Here is a 24981-nt window from a genome sequence, read left to right as displayed (position 1 = left end):
CCAAAGGTCGCAGGTTCCATACCTAGGACATCATCAGGGGCATCAGGAGTCATAATCGCCCTATAAGTAGTACAAGCAACCACCCATTTAATAAAAAAATGAGAATACTTGTACTTGCAAAGTGAATTCTTTGAGCATATGCTGCATTTAAACTTTCAATAACGAAATAAATAGGTTCATACTGGGGAGTCAGGGGAGAGGCCGCAGGAGATAAGATGCAGAGTTTGTTTCAGACAGCGGCTGAAGAAGGGGGAGATGAAAAACTTCCAGAGTTTGAGCTAGAAGAGAGAAGGACTTGCCCGCCAAAGGTGGCATAAAATAAGCATATAGGAATGGGGTGCAGCAGAGAAGTGTGGAGTGGCGGGGCATAAGAAACAGGGCTAGCGCATGGGGACATTAGTTGAGCCAGTGGACGTGCCATTGTGGAGTGGAGAGAAGCTCTTGAAGGCGGGAGAGGGCACTTGGACTTGGGAAAACAGTGGTGTGGAGGCCAACCTGGAAAGGGTACATTAGTTAAGGCACCTGAGGATGGGCAGGTGGTAATAGGGGAGGGGTGGATATTAGTTTTTACAAAGGTGGGATGGGAATGCCACATAAAGGTGGGTCACTCATGTTCTTACCTGGTGATCAGATTGTGCACACAGCAGACTCAATGTAAAGATGGAATCTGATTAGTAGAAGGATATTTAATTCAGAAGCGAATTTAATCAGTACCATTTTTTTTATTTCAGATGACACCTTTCCAGTATCATCTCACAAGGCCGGTCCACGAGGGAATGAAACAGAGCACAGAGATCCCTGGGAAACCGCCACGCCGGAGTTGTCGATGGACGTGGTGGACCAAGTCACACACACATCGTACACCCATGGTTTGGCAGAAGAGGATGCAGTGCTCCAGGTGGACCGGCGCCACAGGGGCAAAGCCAGTGAAGTGCCTGTGCAGGATTCGAACTCTCCGGGTTCAAAGTGGAAGGATGATCCGCTCTATTCAATAGCGTCCTCCGCAGTTCCTAACACAACTCTCGTCACAGATCCAGTGGGGGGAAAGGAGAGTCTGGAAGAAGAGGCCTCCTTAAGACACGCTCCCGACTCAACGCCAGAGATGAGTCTACATCCAAGCTTGGTGCCAATGTCTTATATACCGCAGGATTCTTCCAACACGTTTGTTGATACACATGCAGGCCCAGTAGAAAACCCTACAGGAAACTTTGTTGAAAGGAAGCAGGCAGAGGGAATATCTGATAAGGAGATAAACCATCTGGAAGTGCCGGTGGACCCCCATGGCTCTTCCAATGGGAGCTCTTCTACTTTGCCTGTAGAAAAGAAGGAGTTTGCCACCATAGCCACACAAGTCAGAAAGATACCCCTGGCTGCCACGATTACACCATCAATAACGAGTGAGATGCCAGAGGCTCCCGACACTGTCAAAGCCACTCTTCCCGCAGAAGTCCTCTGGAATTCTCCTCAGGTAAAGAGATTGTTCAACACCTAGACTAGAGATTGTGGGGCTTTTTTATTTTATTGTATTGGTTTATTTCAAACCTTATGCATAGTACATACAAAATTCGACACAGGATTTGCAAAACACATACAAAATTCACACCGTCATCAACTTTAAAATCTACATTTACTAATTCCATATAAAAAAATTACTAATACAAGCTTCAATAATAATAATAGATACTTCCAATAAAAATGATGTATTGTTAAAACTTATCGATCAATTTCAGCTTAATTAAAAAAGTGGCTACTTTGATTAGTAGCGCGGTTGGCTGACCGAATAGGATGTGTTCCCAAAAAGCCAATGTGTCAAGAAAGCGTTCCTCGTAGACATAGGGCCTCATTACGAGGTGGGCAGTAAGGGGTTAACCGCGCCGATAAAGCTGCCAGAGTCGTTAACCCCCTACCACCCTATTACGAGGTCTCCTCGCAAGACCCAGTAAGGACACCAGGGCATCCTTAGCGGGTCCCGCAAGGAGACCAGGATGCAAACAACGGGCCCGTTATACATTAACTGGCCCGTTGTTTGCATCCTCCCCATTTCCATTGAGCCCTATGGGGACTCGAATAGGAATGGGGATGGTCCGGGTTCATTAAATGGGGAACTACAGGGCCCTCCAAGGTTGGAATGGCCCGGTATTTCCCCATTCAGGGACTCCGGACCAGAGTTTGGGGGCAGCCATGCCCTTTTTAAGGGCATGGCTATCTCCAAACTCGTAATAAGGCCCATACACTATAAAACATTGTATTCTATGAAACATTGTATTCCCAGATCAGGTAAATAGCAGCAGTCAATCAAGAGATGTTTTAAAAATTCGTTTGCCAGTTAATATCTACATAACGGGCCGTTAGCTTGCCCTCAAATATGCAGAATCTCTTGTGTGTATATATATCAGATTCCTTCTTACCCTCATGAAGTTTTTCATGAATCTTCATCAGGGCATCGTGTTAAATCCTTCGGCAGAACGTTTCTCTTTTTCTGCTCTGTACTAAAATCACTCAGTAGTCTTTATGAGGTTCGATTTTCACATGTTTGTGCCCAATCATTTTCTAATAGATTCCTCTTTATTAAAACATAGTTACGACTAGTGCCTTCCTCTGGCACTTCATTTTCCTCTAAAACTATTTTATAATTATCCAGGAAAGATTTGTTGTCCCTGATCTTTATCTTCAACAAGTTCCTATGTGTTAGGGAATGCAATCATTTTGGATCCGCCATTCTTAGCTTCATATACTCTGAGCATATTCCATTTTCTCCAACAGGAAAGCGAGGTAAGGCCCAACTCGTACCGCAGATGAGAGATGGGCCAGAGTTAGGAAGCTACAGAACTTTCCTCCATTTAAAGCCCACCGATTTTTCAAAATCATAATCTTCCACTAACGTCGTTATCTCACAGCCATATAAAAGAGCGGGCACTGTTTTTAGTTTATAAATAGCGATTAGGAGTTGCAAACTAAATCGGCAATACGTTTTATAGATATAAGACATTTGGGCTCTCAACTCTTGTACAGAGTTTACCCTTGCCGCTTACAGTGAAGTTTAGCAAGAATAAACCCTAGATATTTCAATGTCTGCTCCACAATCAAAGACTTCCCTTCCATCCAGCAAGGGAATTTGGGGGGTTTGCTCTTAGGTCCCCCAAAGTGCATAATGGTGGTTTTGGTTGGGTTAACTTTCAAACCATTCGATGACATATACTTTGTAATTGTTGGACTCAAATCATGGTTTGGATCATTAAAAATGTGGTTCGAATTAGATCAAGCCCAGAAGACCCTCATTGGAGACGACTGAGGATGGGAATCGAACCACGCGTTGTTTGTGATTTAGACAGACTCGAACCATAAGAACTTTTTGGATCAAATGAGAAACAAATGGATTTGACATGAAAAAAGGGCAGCATCCGAAGAATATCACATTACATCAAATATAAAACAACAAAAATTAAAAAAATTAAATCAAGACAGAACTTCTAGCGAGGTTCAGCCAACAAATTATCTTGTGAACCTCTGGACATCAGGTTTAAATCTTTCAAATCATTTTGAGTTTCAACTCCAAATGGTTCTAATCATTCCAACTAATTTGAACCCCATTATTCGACAGATGAGATTTGAGCTGGTTTGCTAATTCCTAGTCTGAACTCGCTACTCGTTGCAACGTTTATGTTTTTTATACTGCATCATTCACAACTGTGGTGGTCTAATAGTGCTGAGACTAATCAGATAGTGGCCTATTGTGTCTCTGTTAGACATTCAGACCTTGGTCTGAGAGAGAAAAGAAAAGAGCAGCATGGAAAGGGAAAGGGGGAAGGGATAGAAAGGTCAACATGTTCATGAAAGCTTCGAAAAGGCAAGAAAGGCAATGGGGTAAGGATGGAGTTTGTGATAGTTTGTAATATATTGCTGGAGAGCAGTCGTTGCACAGCTCAGGGTTCTTGTACTTGGTACTGAATGAGTTACATGACTGTCCCGGTGTAAGGCCATACCATTGCGTTATAACACAGTTTGGCCACCGCACCGGCATAAGGCCTTACCATTGCGTTATAACACAGTAAGGCCACTGCACTGCACTGAGGGTGAAGAGCGGGGAGGATGTCTTTGAGGCAGTAGGCAACAATGTAAACACATATATACCCAAGATCTGCACTAGAGGGCCCCTCAGCTCTGAACAGCCACACACAATAGTAGGGATAAATTGGTGACCCTGAAGACACCTCCATGTTAGGATGGCCTTATGAAGGTCTCTGCTGAGATTGCAGGACCGAGGCTGCTACCCGAGGCGTCATTGGATGCTGCTGGGAAATCAATGGGGAATTCTAGGGTGCTGTGGTGACTGGGCACTCACTAGCAGGTTGCTGAATTCATCTGGGATATACGACCCTTTTCTTCCAACTACTTATCTCTGCAACGGTCAAGTCCTTAAAAAATAAAGTGCAGGGATTCATTAAAGTACAGGATGGGATGTGAAATCATCCGAAATTAGCATATCAAGGTGAAATATGCAAATTGAATTCAATTGACTTCGCATAACCATACAAATTGCACAGGAGACATGGGTATTTGCCTTTCATGCAATCAACATACACAAAAATCTAAGAGAGGATATTTTCTTCTAATAGGGTTTAAAAATGTTAAAAGGTGTGCACCCCAAGAATCAATGGCAAAGTTTTCCCTGGAGGGTGCAGTCCCAAAATGTGACATTTCACCTTTAGTTGTTGGTTGCTTTTCAGCAGGTTATATGGTGTAGTGGTCAAGTGCCCGACTTGTGAACCACGTGACCGAGGTTCCAGTCCCCAAGTCCCATGTCTTGTTTTACTCACGGCCACTAATATACACTGGGGAAAGGCGTCCGCCTTTGGAAAAAAGTAGGGGGGGCATGTATCCTCGATTTGAGCCCTATCCCTGGAGTCACAGTTGCCCGAGGCAGTAATTAAGTAAATGGCTTGTAGTGGGGTGACCCTTCTCCTTTTGTACACCACTGAACTGAACTGGACCAACATAGTTACGAGATGACAAGGGAGGACTGGGGTTTAAGTGCACACGCCCCAAAACCTGTGTGCCCTAAATGCTAAGGGCGTGCTTTATTACAAAGGTTTATCAAAAAAGTAAGAGTTAGTCAGATCTTAAAGACTCTTAAAAAGTGACATTTGCAAGGATTGTAGCCAACGTGAAAGCCATCATGGGTGGAAAGTCTATAGGGCCTCCTTACGAGTTTGCCGGTACAGTAACAATGGTAAGCTTGCCGGCACCATTGCTACCGTACCGTTATACTATGAGTTCTGCTCGCGGGTGCCCTTGCAGCCACCAGGTCTGACCTGTTGGCCGTACCGGCACCCGCGAGCAGAACATGATGGTACCATCGGTACCGGTACTACCACCCTCCACATTCCCATTGAGCACTATAGGGCTCAAATGGGAATGGGGAAGAATTTTTTCCAGCGGCCAGAAAAGGGCAATTACCGGGTCTGGCAAGGTCGTAATGACCCGGTTATTGCCCTTTTCTGGGCCCTGGAAAAAAATGAATACCAGCAGCAGCTGTGCCTGTACTACAGGCACGAAAGCCTGTGCAGAAAAGCCCAAAAAGCGGTTGCAGAAAAATGAAAAATATTTTCGGAAAAATTATCCTTAGAAAATTTAAGAAAAATATATTTCTTTTCCCTTCTCTTTTTCCCTTCCTTATTGAAAAGAGGAAAGTATGCTCGCAGCTTCATTGAGAGCCCACATTTTTGTTTTTACATTTTATTTTTCCTTTTTCCATACAACGCATTTCCGTCACATAAGTAATGAACAAGTTCGTGGGTACAGTTAGTTTTGGTGAACATTTCATACAGGACCCATTCCGATCAAGCATTCATCAGGCAGAGTACCTACCCCCCGGCCACCCCCTGCAAACTTCCCCCCCTCCCGCCTCCTTCTCGGTTAACCCTTCGTTGTCACTTGGTCCTTATCTGCCCCTCCTCAGGGCAGCCGCAGGTCCGGTGTTGTCATTAGTTCACTCTGCATTAGTCCTCAATCCATTCCGGCCCCCTCTTCCTTCGTCATGGCATTCTGCCCTCTTAAAACTTCTACTTCGGCCGACCCCCAGCGTTGCACATCGTTTGCCCAAGATTGCACCGAGGGCTATTCCACGCTTGGCCAAGATTAGTAGAAATGTCACCATTGTTTTTCACATTCTGGCCTGTTTCTCACCCGGCATTTGTCCCCATAGGCACATTTCTGGGGTGCATTCCTATGTACTGGGTGCCCACTAGTTCAATTTCGCCATCACTTCCTCCCAGCACGTTCTGATCATTGGGCACCCCCAGGTCCTATGCCAGAATTCCCCACATCGAGGACAGCAGTGTGACTGCTGTGGGCTAATCGCATGGAGCCTAGATGGAGTCATGTACACTCTGTGCAATAAATTATACTGAATTAAGCGAAGCTTTGCATTCCTAGATACCTTTTTGGCTTGCCCCCAAATTCGAGACCATTTCTCCTCTGAAATCTCGCACCCCATGTCCCTTTCCCACTTTTCTTTGACCCCCTCCCCCAGCACCGGTCTCTGTTTCTGTTCCCTGATCCCCTTATACAGGGTTGAGTTTGCTCCTCTGCTCCCACCCACGTCCAACACCTGCTGCAATAAGGATTCCTCAGGAGTCTCACTCCATAAATCACCTGGTCATTTCACTAACTGGGCATATCCCAAAAAGGCTGCCCTGAGCTCCGCTGCCATATCATACTGTTGTCTCCACTGGTCAAACGTCAGTAACTTCCCCTTTGTGTATAGATCTCCTATCCTGGTACAGCCCGTCCCTTGCATCTTGCCCACACCCAAATTTGACAGTATTTCCCGTTTGACTGGATTAAACCCCACCGGTAAAGTTGGGCTATACTTTATATTGGGCTCGTTCCCATCACCCCCATTGGGTCCCATTACAGCTCAGTTCCTTCCCTGTTTACGAGAACCCTGGTAAGAACCTCCTCTGATCCCATTCTGGGGAGTCATCACAGCGGGTAACTGTCTGCAATTGAGCTGCCATGAAGTAAGCTTCAAAATCCGTGAGCGTGAGCCCACCACCTGCGTATGATCTGCGCAATGTATCTAACGCCACCCGTCTGTGCCCCGTGCCCCACAATAACCCCCCAATCTTTATAGCCAACATTCTAAAGAAGATTTTCTTTATCCTGTATGATTTGTTCGTAAAGTAATCTAGGTAACACCACTATCTTGCAAAGTGCAATTTTCCCCCTTAATGATACCAGTAGGGTCTTCAAATAACTCCACTGAGTCACCTATGCCCGATAGTGCCCTTCCTGTGTTATAGATAAAGGTTTCCTCCATCTCATGAAAAGCAGTGACACCGAAGTAGCGGAATGACCCCAATTCCCATCGCTCCTCTCACTGTAGGGGCAGCTACCTCGGACGCCCACGTAGCCCTCCCATTGGGAACAGAAGAAACTTCTCTTTATTTACCAAGAAACCGGAAAGCTGTCTAAAGTTGTGCAGTACCTCCAATAATACCGGAATATTCGCACCAGAGTTACTGCCATATAACAATGCATCATCTGCGTATAGAAATATGTTATGTACAGTGCCTGGACCCTAATCCCAGTCTCTGGCATGTACTTTCTAAAATACCCCGCCAGGGGTTCCAGAGCCATGGTGAACAACAATGGTGAGACTGGGCAGCCTGGTCTAGTGCCCCTTTCTAATACACACTAACTCCAACCTCACGTTTGGATTCTCGCCCGTGGGCCTCTGGCCCACGTCGACAGCGTATCGGCCCAACCGGAGGGGGATTGCCCATTATTCGCGAGGCTTTTTATAAAACAGTATGCACAGTGCCTGAGCACTCACTTAAGATGGAGTGTTTTCTGTCTTGGATCTCTGTCTCTCCCACGTCCACGCTTACTACTTTAGTGCTATACCCCCCCCCCCTGGTCCTGATGCTGCGTTCTGCACTGACTTCCCTGACCTGGTTTCTGAGATTCAGACAAATTACCCCAATTTGTGGGTTATTGGAGATTTTAACCTCCCGGTCAACACTACCTCCACTAGCCAGGTCGCCAATTTTCTTTCTTTAATGGCGGATCTTGTTCTACCGCAGTTGATTCTGGAACCTACCTACCAACTGGGTAATACTTTCGATTTTATTTTTGCCCCAAACTCTGCTGTTCTGTTTCTTCTCTCTCTCCTCTTCTGGGGTCTGACCACTTTTGAATTTCTTTTCGATCCCCTTGCAGGACGCTATCTTACCTTCGATCAAACCTGTTATCCTTAAGCGCAACTGGCGTAAAGTGAACAATATGGGACTGGTGGACTCCCTACAGTCACAGCTGGCTCAACATAGTCTGTGTTCGCTAAGCTCTCTAGGAGAGTCTTTTTCGGCAGTTGCCAATTTGCTGGCTCCGCTTAGGCTATGCAAGACAAGGAACCATTGCTCTGAGCCATGGCTCTCTGACGAACTCAGAGATCATACACTACGCTGCAGACAGGCGGAGTGGACGTGGCGTGCAGGTTATTTGAGTGCAGATAAATGTGCCTTCTGTCCCACCCTGTCTAGCTACCAAAAAGCAATTAGTGATGCCAAAAAATCTTTTTTTATTCAGAAGGTACAACTTGCTGTTAATAAGCCTAGAGCCTTGTTCGAATTAGTTCAATCCTTGTCCGCTCCTAGCATAACTGGCCTTTCTGTTACGCCTTCTCAAGCTCTCTGCGATTCTCTGTCTTCATTTTTCCATATTAAGATTGAAACAATTCACAGTGGCATCAGAGCTGTGGTTAGTCAATCTTTACCGGCTCTGATCTCTCATGAATCTGCTATGTCCAATTCTACTTGGTCTTCTTTTCCCTTGTTCTCTGATTCTGATATACTAAGGGCTATTCAGCGCCTTAAATCGGCCTCTCCGGCTGACGCCATTCTTTTAACCCTGCTTAAAGACATCTCAGGAGAATTTATCTCTCACATTACTGTTGCAGGTAATGCCTCGTTCTTAGATGGACTCATTGCTAGTCCATTGAAACATGCTTTTGTGTTACCTCTGCTGAAAAAACCCCCGTTGGACCCGGGGGTGCTTGAACATTATTGCCCCATTTCTCTTCTCCCTTTTCTGATAAAGGTCATGGAGGCTCTCGTTTCTCCTCTTCTCTCGTCCTATTTGGAATCTTCTGGGTGCTTTGACGCCTTTCAATATGGCTTTTGGCCAGGGAGGGGCACTGAGTCGGTTCTGAATTCTGTACTAGATGATCTTGCCCACCTGGTCGATCAGGGCGGGGTGGAGCGATACTTCTGTTAGATTTATCCGCAGCATTCGACACAGTGGATCATACCATCTTGATCTCCCGGTTGTTAGATGCTTGGATATCTGGCCAAGTTTTGAGCTGGTTCTCTGCCTTTTTGGCTGATCACTCCCATTCGGTCTCTATTCCTCCATTTTGCTCTAAACCGGTATTGCTTACTTGTGGGGTCCCTCAGGAATCCGCACTTTGCCTATAATATTCAACCTATACATCAGATGCCTCCTCCTTCTCATTTGATTGCATGGACTTAGATATTACTCCTATGCCAATGATATGCAGCTGTTGGTTTGTCTGGACCTTACTCGAGCTGATACTGCGTCTCGGCTTAGGAGTTGTCTGGAGGATCTAGGTGCATTGATGGCACTGTACTCTCTTGAACTGAATCAAAAATAAGACAGAGGTTCTTGTAGTGGGTACCACGTGCCCTCTCTCCTTTTGGACTTCTGACTTTTGGCCCACCTCTCTTGGCCCATTCCCTCTCCCATATGCCACAGTAAAAATCTTGGGTGTAAAGTTATCATCCTCTCTATTGATGGCTGATCAGGTTGCGGCAGTGAGCAAATCTGGCCATTTCAAACGACACATTTTGAGGAAGGTTCTTCCCTACATTCCTGATCAATTTCATGCTCTAGTAGTTGCCGCACTGGTTCTTAGCACGGCCGACTACTGCAACTCGCTCTATTTCGGCCAACCAATCTATCTGATGAATAGACTTCAACTGCTTCAGAACGCCGCCGCTAGAGCAATTTTACATCCGTCCACGGGCTCATATGTCCCTTTTGCTTAGACATCTCCATTGGCTTCCGGTGGAGAAGCGGATCTTGTTAAAATCGATGTGTATTGTCCACTTTGCCTTCTACAAGCTGGGAGCGGAATATCTCCAGGAAAAGTTCCCTAAGTATGTCCCACTCGTTACCTTCGCTCTGTCTGCTTTCTTGCTATTGGTCCATCGGGTCAGACTGTCTAACATAGGAGGACATGCTTTCTCAGTAGCGGAGGTGTGGTCCTGGAATAAACTTCTGCTCACTCTGCGAGCCACTGCTTACCATCTTTTCTTCCGTTGCTCGCTGAAAACGTTGTTATTTTAAGTTCCTCTGCTTCTGCTACTTCTCCTCCGCTGGTTAGTGCCAAGATGCCCTTGGGCGATCGTGGGCTGTATATATAAATATAACATAACATAACATTATACAGTAGATGTATCCACTTTTGCATACTAGGGCCCAGCCCGGATGCTTGTAATACCTTAAAATGCCAGGGCCATTCCACTGAGTCAAAACTTTGGTGTCATCCAAGGCCATTATGGTCAATTCTTCCTTGGAGCCCCGTACCTGCTCCATTATGTTTTGTAACATCCTTATATTCATTGATGTATTTCCCCCACCCACAAACCCACATTAATGCGAGTGCCGGAACCATGTCTGCCAATCTGGATGCTATCAACTTCCCTAAAGTGTTTGTATCCACAATTATCAGAGAGATAGGTCTATAGGGGTCACAATAATTTGGATCCTTTTGGGGTTTCAACAGTACCGTAATTAACACCTCCCTCATTCTCCCTGGTAGAGTTCCCTTGACAAATGCCGCCTCATACACCCATTTCAATAGGGGAACCAATATGTCTGCATACTCTAGCGAAAGCCTGTCTCGTGTCAAGGCTCTCCCTCTGACTTTGTGACAACAGAGGCACCTGCGCTATGTCCAACAAATCACCTGCCTCCCTTTCTGTGTACCTGCCTTTGCTAGTTTATAATTATATTGTAATACTCCTGGAATACCCTATGAATATGTTGCTGTATTACTGCCTGTGTCCCTGTCTCATTGTAAATCTGTGTAGGAGTCCCCCCTCGGGCTCTCTTTCCTAATCAGCCAGGCCAGTAGTCGCCCCGCTTTGTCCCCTTCACTGTGTATTTTTCACGTATACCGCCCCTTATCAAACCTGGTCAGTTTCTCTTGATGTTCTATTTGAATGTGAAATGCCTCTGCAAGGTCTTTCCCGACCCTGCGCCCCTCACCCATGTCATTCTCCAGACTCCATATCTGCAGCTCTGATTCTTTCAAGGAGTCTGGTAGAAATCACCATATTCCCACCACTTTGGAGATGCATACCTCTCTCAGCGTCACCTTAGGGACTTTCCACATAGTCCCCACCTATTCTACTGACCCCTCCTTCTGCTCCAAGAACCTGATTATTCCCTAACCCTATCGTGGCCCTGAACGCCCCATCCTCTAGCGACTCCACCCTTCGTCTCCATGTCGGGATTATTGCCCTGTTAAATACCCTCTTAGATACGGTCACCATTGGTGTGTCGCATAAAGTTAGAAACTGAGAGAGAGGGGAGAGGAGTGTATTTGGGCTGGTCGCAGAAGTGAGCTCACACCCTTCATAATACAGCGATCTACTGCAAATACAATATGGATCTCGGTAGTGAGTCTACAAAATGTCCTCGCTTCAATAGTAGATAAAAAAATGGTTGTCCTGAGAAGTGGTCTTAAATATCAAATCTTCTGATCTTTCAGTTGGACACAGATAAACAAAGTGAGAAACAGTTTCCATTCCTAAGCCACTGTGCCTAATTCGCCTAGGTCCCAAGATTGAGCAAAGGACGGTAAATAAATCGTTCCCATCCTAAAACGCATACACATTGATTTCTCATAAGGCGGTTGCATGTAATCAAGTTAATATTCAAAACCATAATCTAATTTGTCCTCAATGTAGACTAGTCCCAGCTTGATGCTTTTTGCCATTTTCAGCCTCAGCTCTTCATCTCTGAATGTTATTGTGTTCTTGTATTTTTTTGATGCATGTCAACATTGTGCCCATGTTCTCAGATTCTGGCCATAGTCTGTCAAGAATGTAAGAATATGTTAACATTGAACCCATCAGCATATCCACTTTATCCTCAGGTCATTTGCAAAGATTGGAGCAACTTGGCCGGGAAGAATTACATCATCCTGAACATGTCAGACGACATCAACTGTGTAAGTCGATTCTACTTGGTAACTGTGTGGATGGATATGTGCAACTCAGCAATTAGTCATAGCTTAAAGGGTATCTGCCAGTCATTAGATTGTAGTGCACAGGACAGATCTGAGATGTTGCCAATGCACTGGCCAGGCAAATTGGATGGGCAGTAGTTGAGAAGCTCTTTAGGTGCTCAATTTGCGTGATGGGTCAAACAGCTGGTTGGACTTCACTGGGCTGTTATTCTTCTCAGATCATGTCCATGGGAATGATGAGCCTCTGTGTAAAGGAGGGGTCCTTCAATCTTCTTTTGAGAGGAAGTGCAAGAAATAATATCATTCCACGCTGTCAAAGTACAGTCATAGGTCAAAGTATCGACTCAAAAGGGTTGAATGACAAAAGGGTCGAGTCAATTCGACCCAAAAAAGGATCAAATATTCTTTTGTTGGGGGGTCCCCCCCAAATCCCCATTTTTGGTGTAAAAACACCTTTTTTTTAGCTAAACTATAGCAAAAAAAATATAGATTTAAAAAGAAATTTGATCCTTTTGTTTTCGGTCGAATGGCCTCTCACCTTTGGCATTCAATCCTTTTGATTTAGGTACTTTAACTGGACACCTCAAAGTACTATTCTCCATGCAACAGCAAGGTAAGGACATGACAGGAGCAGGACAGCATCAATAACACATATAGAAGATATCTATGGTCTACTTGGTTCATGTGCACTGATTCAATGTGAAATCTCTTTTTATGTAAACATTGATTGTTGTAGTGCCTGTGTGTGATTTTAGCATGTGCTATTCATATTATTATCATTGTTACAAGTATTGTTTGTGTTACGCGGTATCTATACTGCATAGTGGTTGCTTGGTGGTGAAACATCAGCACTTAAACAGCCAGTTATATACATCTAGAGTGCTTTGAGAGAGTTTTTACACAGGTCAAGGTTGTCTGTTTTCCTTATATTTTCAGCAACAGAATTCCAGTTTCTGGACTCCAAGGTTCAGAAGACCAATGCTGAGAAAGTCCTTCAACCACTGTGTTGTTTCTTAGTTCTGGGTACAATGGTCAGCCGAGCCTCTGCAGATCTCATTTATTATTCTTTAAGGAATTTTCAGGTGGACAAAATCCTTATTTGCGACTTATGCAGTCAGTATTTCCATAGTAAGTTGTGAATTCATCTGCATGACCAAATATCTCATCTAACTTTTGATGAAGGTGGGAGATGCTCTCCCATTGTCCGTGGCCATGGTTGCTTTGAAGGAAAGGAGTTGTGATCCCCTGTTATAAAGATAAATAGTGTATGGATTTAGCCTTAGGCATGTTCAAGTACAGCCATCGTCAATTGTTGTCATGCATAATGCCTGAATTACTTTTAGGACCCATCAAAAATAATAATTGGGTGTCATGGGCCTTGATACGCATTTGACATGAGATATGTAAATTGCCATATCAGCAATCTGCTGACAATCCTCCAATGAGGATCTAACCCAATTGAAGACAGCGTCAAAGATATTGGGCCTCATTACGACCCTGCCGGTCCGGAAAGAACGGTGGTGGTAAAACCGCTGCCACCATTCTTTCCAGACCGGCTGATTAAGAGTTGTCACTCCCGCCAGGTCTGACCTGGTGGGTTTAACACAGCCAGCCTGCAGGCGGACATGGAAACAACGGCTCTGTCATAGACGGAGCCAGTGTTTCCATTGTCCCCATCCGCATGGAGTCCTATGGGGCTCCATGGGAATGGGGACTTACACAATTCTGCCTCTGGAATTCCTGGGTCACCGGGGTTTTAATGCCCCAGGGATTCCGGGAATCACGGAGGCGGAATGGTAATGCGAGTCCGGTGGTAACCTGCCGGTTTTTCCGGCTCGGTTACCGCCGGACTCGTAATGACGCCCATTGTTTTGTCAGAGACAGTGAAATGACATGATTCACCAAATCAAAAGATGATGACACGTCTTGCAGCACCAGCATCCAGCAGCTGTTCCTTTCGGCACTAGACCTTAATTCACCCAGTATGATTCAATAACTGCCCCTCTTGTATGTCTAAATCCATCTGGGTATGACCCAGAAGTAGGTTAGACTTGACAAAGGTCTGCAAATGGTGAGTTACAGCTCTCTCTGCATTGAAATAAAGGAGCAGGTTAGAAACTGAATGAAGCCTTGCCCACTCTGTGGAATCAGCTGCTGGCTCTTCGCTCTGTCGGCATTCCTGCTGGCTCCTCTACATGGTCTGGAATCCACTGCCTCATGTACGGAGGGTTTGGGAGGGGTGTGATGCTGGAAATGCATTGGAGGGACAGGGCCTCCATGTCCTTCTCCTGTACTCCATTATCATGTGTGTTCGGTGTTGTTTTCTGCAGTCCATGTGGGACTCCTGGCAGTGCAGCTCTTCCTTTTTTTGATCATGGGGAACAGACCCTTGGGATACCCCTATGGCACCCATGGGTGGGGGGAAAACCCTGTACGACTTGTGTATGTTTTTAGGCACCTGTGTGTGGCCCACAGAGCATGGTATGGGCTGGTGGCAGCTACATGCTGAATTTGACAGGTACTCTGAGTATCCTCCATTTTGGGATACCCAGGCCCTGCCATAGGAATCAGTGTATTCCTGATTGAAGGCAAGATTGCCCCTGCAGCCTCTTGGTTTCTATTAACTGTTACCTTGTTTTCCCAAAGTCCTGGGAAGCTCTGGCTCTGTCCCTTCCCCTGAATGGCTGTTAGGTGGAAAAACCATATATGGTTTTGTGGGGAAGTCCAGGCCAGACTGGCTTGAGCCTTCCCAGTGAATGTATGTTGTGGGTACACCCTTGGGGTGGGACCTGGGTGAATGGAGTGTGTGACCAATATGCATTCCATGTTATGGGTGTCTGGTTTCTATTTATGTTGCACAATGAATGAGACAGCCCCGCCTGAAACTAACATGAATGCAGTGTGGTGTGCTGAAAGACTGGGTGCTTGCCACAATGGGACGTAAATGGCCTGAATGCACTGTGAGCCAGATTGGCTGCCTGCCTGCATGAATGCCCTTCTGTCTGATTGGCTGACTGAGCTTGGCTCAGCAGTGTCAATGAGGGACAGATGTGTATATCTGGGGACCTCTCGATTCCCAATTTGTTCAGAAGCTGAAGTTGAAACTTGAAGCTGCTTATCCTTGAAGCACAGCTGGAAGAAGGTTTGCTGCTGCTTTCCGTCGACAAAATCTGAAAGATGTCTAGTCTGTCAAGGACTGATCCAAGAGAGGACCTGGCTAGGAGACCTCTGTCCGAGCTACGATGGGAACATCGCGCAGAAGCTGATCTTCATCGAGGCACCCTGGAAGCCAGTCGTGAAAGGCTGTCGACCGGAGGCAGCGTCCGCTGAGAAATCTTGAACTAAAGCACCAGGACCTCGAGGCCGTCAAGTCCATCGTCGTCGAACGGGGTTTGGAGGATTTCCGAAACCGCTGAAAGCCAGTCGAGTCGTGTTGCCCTGAAGCGGGGACAGCTTGACGCTGTGCTGTTCGACGATCGGAGCTGCAACGCTCCACCTTGCCTCAGAACATTGAACGAAGGGCTCCCTTGCCATCACCGTCGACCGATTTGTCCCGCTGGAGAAAGTCGAGGTCGTCGATGACTGAGGAAAGTCCGCCAGTGGGTTTCCCGCCACCTGAAGTCCCCAAAGACTCTGACAAGTGAAGATCTGAAATCCAGCCGTGGTTGAGTCCCGATCATCGACGCCGATGCCCCCTGCTGGGCCTACGTTCTTCACAGAGTCTTCTTTGCAGCACCAAACTTTTTGCATCAAGGTGCACCGCACGTCTCATCTTCGCAGGACTTCCATGATCGATCGTCGACGAACACCGCCAAGGTCGAAGCTGCTGTCTCGACGCCCTGTGGCTCCTGCTTTAAAGGGAGTCATCCACTCTCGAGGGATCCATCGACGAACTGTCGAGGAAACTATTCTAACTCGGGTACATTGGGGTAGTGGAACATTTTAACCAGGAAACAAGACTATTTAAACATTAATGAACTGGGCTTGTTAATACTCTTCATTACAGGTTGCCCAGGTTGTGTGGGGATCCTCACACAGGAATATGTCTTAGTAGCTAAAGTACCATTCTCCTATTATTTAACCCAACTTTTCTTCCTTCCCATGAACTATGCTGATACACATTGATATATGATTTGTATGCCATTATAGCTGTCATCAATTGATGCATTTTAAAGGAGTCAATAGCTAAGTGTGGGACCACATAGACATTGTATATATTTGCCATATTAGATTTGCCAAAGTACAAAGTGTTTTATCAATTAATGCATATATCTTGAACCTTATTCATATATAAAGAACTGTGTTAGCACATAACATAGTGTGTGGACATACTTTTGTGAGGGGCTTGGGGACTACACTGTACTTAAGAACCAGCCTACATCACATCCTGAGAGCTTAAGCCGTGGTTGCTCGTCCATTATCCCATATAGAGAATCTTGGCTGGGGTGCTCTGTGCTTCTACTCTGCCATATAGAGGGCAGGAGTACAGATAAACCCCTCCAGTCTTTACAAGGGTATCCAACACTCTCTGGCATCCGAATAAGTGTTAAGCACGGGGCTTCTTTTCGTCCATGACAAAGCCTGAGGGACAGGCCTTGTCACACCAGGCAGATGTTTTATTAAAGGGTGCAGCTGGAAAAGGGGTCTGGGAAGTGTCCACTATCGCCCTTTACTACTGTCCTCCTTCCTCTAATCTCCTCTGTCAATCTCCATCCACTTTCTCTCCTCCTCGCGTCCTTCTCGCATGGCTCTCCTAAATTCTAAATTCCTCATTATTCTACCACCTGCCTCCACCCTCCTATGTCACTACATTCATGCCTCACACACTCTCTTCTCCACCCTACTACCACTCTCCCTTTTCTGCACTAACACTACTCTCCCCACACTACCACTGCTAATACTCTCCACTCTCCACACTTCTTTCCATTGACTTCCACACTGCTAGTCCTCACCTCCACCTTTAGTTGTTACTCCTCTGTCTGCCCTACTACTACCACTACCTCCTCAATATTCCTGCCCTTCCTGTCCCCCAAACTCAGGGATGTGGTGCTCTGCTCACCCTTCCACCTCACACACTCTCACTACTCTCACCCCAAACCGGCTGTAAATTGCACGTGCACAAATAGGTTCAAAACTGGACTACTGCAATTCATGACTTTGTGGCACATCCAAAACAAACGTGCACAGACTTCCGACAATTCAGAACAATGCCCAGTGCGCAGCATTGGACATTGGTAGGCACAACCCCATTTCAGAAGCTAGAAAGGCTGCCCACTGGCTCCCGGTCAAGGACAAAATCAAGTTTAAGACACTCCATCACCCACCGCTGCATCGCCAATGAAGCACCCCAATATCTATCGGATGAAATAAAAAATCACCTGTCTACCAGAACGGTGACATCGATCTATAAACATTGCCTCATCATCCCAAGATTCAGCAGGACAAGAGCGGGGGGTGCTTGCCTACTTGCTTGGGCGCGTACCCTTTGGAATGAGCTCCCCACACACACCTGCAAATAGAACCGTCCTGCAACACCTTCAGGAAACACCTTAAACTCTACCTTTTCAATTGACTTTCACTAGGGTACCAAACCTTCTGTAACTAGCAGCTAGATTGCCTGTAGGCTTTGTGAGCTGATCATAAATGTACAAAATAAAATTTAAAATAGAAAATACCCACTTCTCCCCTGAACCCCTCTGTACTAGCCTTACTCTATCCTAACACTCACTGGGCCTCATTACATGAGTGCCGGTCCGGAAACAGTGCTGGTACCGGCACTGTTGGTTCCGGACCGGCACACTCGAGTTTGCCTGATGGAGCTGCTGTGCCCAACAGGGCAGACCCTGCCGGGCACAGCGGTCACGGTAGGCAAGCCGTCACGGAAACACTGGCACCGTTAAAAACGGTGCCGGTGCTTCCGTGGTGTTACCGGGAAGTAAGGCGCCGGTAATTCATTACGGGTCCAGCAGCAACCCACCGGTATCACCGGCAGGGTTACCGCCAGACCTGTAATGATGGCCACTGTGTCTTATACTAACTACTACTACGCCACTCCCCTACTCCTATCTCTTACACTATCTCTATCTCTCTTCCACACTGTCTATAAACCTCCTCTGCACTTCCTACAATACACTACATTACACACAAATGGTGCCACTCTCTCTCACAAGTACCTCACCTTAGCCAAACTCTGTCAACAGCTGGTCAACATTTTGCTTTGCTATCTGCTCGCTGCCTGGTCCCTTGGCCTCTCCCTTTAGCTTCTCCTGTGACCTCACCCACAGAACCCACACCCTGCCTCTACTGCTGCCTATTGTATAGTGCAGTGCTGGTGGTTCTTTCCTTTCCCACCTCCCCATTGGCTGCAGTGCTCATCCGACACTCTGCACCAATCAATGCCTGTCTTTCCCCCGGGACCCAGGTGAGAGGCTTTACAAACCCCTCTCTCCCTTTTCCAGCACGGTCGCTGATGTTGTTCTTGCTGGCTATCTGCCATGCGATGTGGCTGAAAACAAGTTTTTCTGAGGCAGAGGTGAGTTTGCGGTTTTCCTGAGGTGCTGGTTTCTTCTGGGATGGTGGGAAGGTTCCTGGATCGCTTTAGTTGTCGTGGTTCTTTTCTCGCCCTCGTTTGGATACAGTCTGGGCTTTTTGTGCCACTCCCAGGTGGATTTCGGCATTTGAGGTTATACAAAAAAACGAGAGAACAGTGGACAGCAACAGGGTAGCATTGGGAGATATAGGATAGTACCAAGGATGGGATTTGTATCATATGTCATGTAATGTTATATGGCATTTGTATAGCGCCCAATGCCATTTTAATGGCCTCAAAGGGCTGGAGGTGTGAGAATTGAAGGAGGATTTTTACAATGTGTGCATGCATTTTAGTCAGCACGGAGGTAGGTAGGGTGTGGCTAAGTCCCTGATTGCAACCCATGGGACTTTGGCTAGTAGATGGGTGCTGTGATAGATTTTCGGTAGAGTAGGCGAGTCAAGGAGTCCGTGCCCAGCTGGACAGAATTGTTGTCGTGGGGCTCAGCTGCGTTCTAATGGCAGAGGTGCATTATGAAGTCGAGTAGTGATTGCTGCACATGTATGCGGGTGAGTGGCCGTGACCCTGGGCTGGATATGGCTATGTTACATTGAGATGGAGAATTGTCGAGGACTGGGATCTCCCATTTGCACTTTATATATCTGAGGCATCGCTGGTTCTACCTTTTGTTTTAATGAGCCTTCTGCCCCAGATTGCATAGGATCCACGCTCTCCCCTCTTGACAGGGTCATGCACCGGGAGGATAGCTCAGCTGCAACGTTCTCGCCTTGGAAGCAAAACGAAACGAAGCAACGCAGGTTTGATCCCCGGGGCCGCGCTTAGAAACCTCTGGGTATTTAAGCGCGTTATAAATACGCAACTAAGACAACAAAAAAAACAATTCCTGTAACAGCGCCTCGATGCCCGCGAGCGCTTTAAAAATGCAAAATAAATTAATAAATAAATGACCCTGACCCTGTCACATCTGTTTGAAGAGAGCTATTTGTAAGAGAGTAGATTTGTTTGGCTATTGTTGATTGTGTCTCTCTTTGGATATTGTCCAGCAGAGCCCAGACAGCAACTAGTAAAGGCTGTGGGACTGCCTGTATTTAGAGGAGCACATTTGTGTAATGTTGTGTGAGTGCGTAAGGAATTGGTGCCATGTGTTAACATGATTAGTTCAGATTTAGATTCAACGTCCACTAGTATTAGCTTTTTATTCTGTCATTTGTGAATTTCAGTTTTAGAAAATGAAGCAGTCTTGCTGTATACAAGTTCAGTAGGTATTATTCTTGTTTGTCTAGCCTAGGGATTTTGAAACACATTAATCATTTAATGAAATGTCTTTTGAAAGGATAACATAACAGGTGTATTTTTAGAGTGCACGTTCACCACCAGAGTGGCATCTTGGCGCTATTGACACATAACCAGTGTATACTGTTACCCAACTTAATGGTACTAATTGTATCGACCTCAGAAGGATAAAGGGCTGAGTGAACCTGCCGGGGACCATGACGCCAAACACAGGCCACTGTAGTGGGTGCATTAGTCCACTGAGCTACAGACCCGGATGTTTTTGAAAGAGCAATTTTGGCATGTAAAAAGTGGTTTCGTGCTGTGAAACATAAGGCTTTGCTTTGCACCACATTACAAGCTTGTACTATTTTGGTCTCTTTGTTGTATTGTTTCCTCCATTTCACTGCCAAATGCATTTTTGTTTTGGGTTTACTAATTTCCTCATTAACCTTTGTAGCTGATATGTACTAGAGCACATTTTCTGTCTTTCAGTCTGTTTGGTCAATCGAGTCCTGATTGTAACACATTTTTATTCTAATTGAAACAGCAAGGGTGAGCGTGACGTGCCAGATAAGAATTTGACAAAGAGCACTTGACTTCCTATTTTGACAAACTGGCAATGAAAGGATGTTTTAGGGAGTAAAAATATAGTCCTTATTCCCAAATGTCATATTTTTAGGCAAGTAAAAATATATTTTATATTTGTATGTTAGGCATTTTTTCTTGTAATCCAGCATTTCTCTATAGTTACAAATTACATACATGAAAAGAAGAATATTTGTCATATATACTGTCTTCACATGTGGCAGCATCATAGCCGAGGCCCTTTTGCGTAAGGTGCCACACATGCCACTGGCCTGTAGACAACCCCTGAGATGTGCACATGGCATGAAGGATCAAAAACATGTCCACTTGTTAATCCTATTTTGCATTGTTTGATTATATTTGACAGTTTTAATGGAGTGAAATGGGAAGGTATTGCACTTATTTGGAGCACTGGGTCAGAGGATCAGCCGCACATTCAGGGTATCTGTTGTGTGCATGGTACTTTAACCACCTTAACCCAAACAGGCCCACTACTTAGGAAGTGAGTGCACGTTTGTACATGAAGCAAGTTTATGGTACACTTCTCTGGGGGCCAGTTAGAAGGTGTTGCAGGACCAGACTAACCCAAGTGTCAACAAACCACATTAGTTCACATCTTGCATACAGTTTTGCAACAGTTAAAACACTCCCAAATACTTTATTGCAATCCACCCTCCAAACATGATTGCACAAAACCCTCTACAAAGAAATTCCATCTTTTCCCAATTCCTATGTTTTCTTTGGCCATTTTTATCTTACTAATCATCTTCAGATCATAATCATAACACACCTCTTCTTATGATTCGTCCATTGTAGGTCATGATATCAACACATGGTTTAACATTGGTATTGAAACGTAATTCATTACTAGCAATAACTGGCCTAAGTCGTTTGAACCCTTACTCTTAATTTGCACATGGCTTGCATGAATATTCCCTGCGATATGAGGAAGGCTGGGTGAATGATTTATCTTTGTTAGTGACGCTATCTCATTCCCTAGGTCACTGTTCCATTGAAAATGTCCAATCTACAAAAACTCCCTTTTTCACTGCACAATTGAAACTCCTGATTAGCTTCAGGGACTGACTTAACCCACATTTTACTAATGACCAAAATAGATAACGAAACTTCTTCTGTCACGCTCTCAGACATCTGGAGATTACATCTACTAGCTACGATGCTTATCAAACCATAAAAACTCATGGCTATTTTCTACTGCTGTACTGACCGCAAAGGTTGAAGTTACTCATTCACCTGCCTTCTGAAAACCTACTACTGTTATTATTGTATATGCATGTTTTTACATTTGGTAAGATTAATATTTGATCTTTCTACATGCAAGCAAGCTAATATGTATCAATTTCTAGACCCCGAGGAATGCTAAAGTAACATATCCCATCCATAATTAACTACACTTTGATACCTATGAAATTGCAACATGGCTTCCAGCTCGCCGCCATCCCCAGTTAGTCATACGGTGTGCGCAACATGAACACCTCGTAATCATGGGGACCTTTCCTGACCAACCCAACATAGTGGATGGTGCTCTCATCGTTCTTTGATGAAGAACCGTGGTGGGTGTGTATTTATCTTTTTTATTGTACCATAAATTGGTGAAGTTAAATGAAATGTGATGGCATAGTGGCCTGTCAATGACAAGCGCTGTTGGTATTGAGGTAACCAATGAGACACTGGTTCTAGAATGTCCTCAAAGGTATGGCTCTCCATGTGGGTGTGTCTCTTTCCTTTTTGTGTATGTGTAATTCTGCAAGATTTGAAAGTAAGTTATTTTTACTATTGTATGTGCCTCTTTCCAGCCAAGGGGTAAAGTCTCTTAAAATAGTTACATTTTTCAGCTCTATTATGAACTGAAATGCTAGGACCGAGATATTGTCTAACTACAGGCCTCGAGGGCTGGATCCATCTCAGGTTTTCAGGATATCCCTCATTACTATTCATGAGATACATTTGCATACAATGGCTCTAAATGTATGCCCATTTTTCCTTATGAATATTAATGATGGATATCCTGAAAACCCATCAGGATCTAGGGTCCATCTGATTATGGGGGGTGGTAGATTGTACTGTGGGTGTGCTGCATTGTGGAATAGCCTTACAATGGATGATCCTGGCGTGAAAGGGCGCTATTAAATATAAGCTAGTCCACCACCTCCTCAATATGGGTCACAGCATTATTTTCTTTTAAATCTCAAGGGCACAAGCAGTCCAGAAAGAAGGTTTTGTTATCAGAGGGGGCCATGGGCTACTAATGGGGAACCAGTCAATAGCGTTTCTTTCCTTTACATGTGGAGGGCGTGCAATAGCATTTAAAGAAACCATGGATGTTGTGTCTCCATCCTGAATCCCTGCCCTAGCACTTTCGCTGAGAATAAGTTAAACAAGCAATGCCAATAGTTTTGGCATTTACTTTTGTTTTTTGCATTGTGCATGTATAGGCACTAGGGTGCAAGGAGGAAGATGCAAAGTTTGAAGGAGAGGATGTGATAAGGGGTGCAGGTGTGCAATAGAATGATAATGGGGAATAGAGCAGCGGAGGAAGCCATTGATGGAGGGCGCCCATGATGTGCAAGAGGAAATATGTGCGAGAAAGGGTGAGAGTGAGAGGGTAACAAATAAAGGGAGAGTGTGAGAGGAAGGATGATAGGATACAGAGAGGGTGAATAGGGTGAGTGAATGGAGGAATAGAGGAGGAAAGGGTAGGGTGGGTGTGTGTGGGAATACAGGCTGTGGAGTGGGTGGGGCTAGAGAAAGGGGATAGGTTGTGTGGGGTAGAGAGAATGGGGATAGGGTGGGCGGGGTAGAGAGTGGTATAGGAGTAGCCTGGGTGAGTGGGGGTAGGGTGGGCGAAGTACACGCTGAACATGCAGACATGGCGCCAGAGCTCGGGCTTTTGACCTGTTAACATAATATCATCCCTCAATCATCACCGTATTTCCCCAAAGGCAAATACCCTGGCGATGCTTTCTCTCTCTATAATATGGCATGTCAAAAATGTAGAGCAGCCAGAATGAACCAGCAGCTCACGGGAAGCCCTATAGACGTGAAGCAAAATGACTGATCTATACCCTCAAATGGTAGCGCTTTATTTTCCCACAATAAAGGAGAATAAATAGCATATGTTGTCACAGTGATTGCGTAAATGCATATTTGAATAGGCAGCGCACATTAACAGGTTCCCATTACATGGTACGAGTTTAAGGAAAATGAAGCAAACGTCTTGAATGAAATGAGCAACACGTTTTTAGTGCATACATGATAAAAGCATGTTGCAAACCACCTGCGCGCCAGCAAGTGCCGATTGCTACACTTGACTGTGTTTATTGGAACCTGCTGTGCAAAAAAGAACTAAATGCCCTATAATCTTCTTTAGAAGTGAAACACGTGTGTAGGCGAGTTATACATGCCATATCATATCAAACACATGGTAATAGACGATTCTCTAGCAATGTGAATCATGACACTGGAAACGACATACCTGCGATCTAACATGACACATATGAATACCGACGTTACACGATAGTTATCTGTAATTTATGTAGCGCTTACGTTTAACCGCTGTACATATAACGTATTTACATTCATTATCGTCACCCCAACCGAAGTCGCTACTCATTGATCGACATCAGAAGGATGAAAGGCTGAGTTGGCCTTACTGGGATTGAAACCTGCGACCTATCTCACCAGCACAAGAACGACGCTGATGGAGTGAAAGCGAGTGAAAAAGAAATAAACAGAAGAAATGATTATACAAATAATGCTATTTTGCCGACACCTGTTTCGCCACAGGAGTTTGCCGAAAATTCCAATGAAAATGTTTTGTGGGGTTGGGAAAGGGTAAATAAGGGGTTGGGGGAAGTTAAATAAATACAAGAATTAAATTAAGGAGGGATTGGGGGAACCTCCCCCAAAAAGTGGAAAACATTTCGCTGACGTTTTCCAGCAAACCTCTGGCGGTTAAACACCCGTCGGAAAGAAGGGGGTTGGTGAAATGACATGGAACCAAAAACAATATGCCGTTTTTATAGCTCACATAGTATCAAGGGGCTTGGGAGATACTGGTAACGTTGCTAGGTAATACATGGGTGTGATCGTCTGCCCGAAGGTGTTATGAGGGGTTCAAGGATGTTCTCTTTCTGTATTATGATTGCAATTTTTAATCACAATAAGTCGTTGTTTCTGTTTAAATTAGTGTTTACCATAGACAAAAGTGTCTCTGTGGCATTTAAGCGCTTTGAAACACATTGTGTATAGGCGCTATATAAATAAACTATCA

General features: G+C 45.2%; 1 protein-coding gene across 1 annotated transcript in view; it reads left to right on the top strand.

The window, feature by feature from the left end:
• Positions 1–24981, top strand: part of PODXL2 (podocalyxin like 2) — a 586345-nt gene that overhangs the window by 356596 nt on the left and 204768 nt on the right. The window contains exons 3-4 of the mRNA XM_069643373.1: positions 732–1468; positions 12185–12259. Of these exons, the coding sequence (XP_069499474.1) occupies positions 732–1468; positions 12185–12259 (812 nt within the window). The remainder of the gene's footprint in view (positions 1–731; positions 1469–12184; positions 12260–24981) is intronic.

Source organism: Ambystoma mexicanum, chromosome 2p, assembly GCF_040938575.1.
Source record: "Ambystoma mexicanum isolate Mex_15411 chromosome 2p, UKY_AmexF1_1, whole genome shotgun sequence".
Taxonomy (NCBI): Eukaryota; Metazoa; Chordata; class Amphibia; order Caudata; family Ambystomatidae; genus Ambystoma; species Ambystoma mexicanum.
Note: the sequence above shows the minus strand (reverse complement) of the source record. Positions and strands in the feature narration are given on the sequence as shown.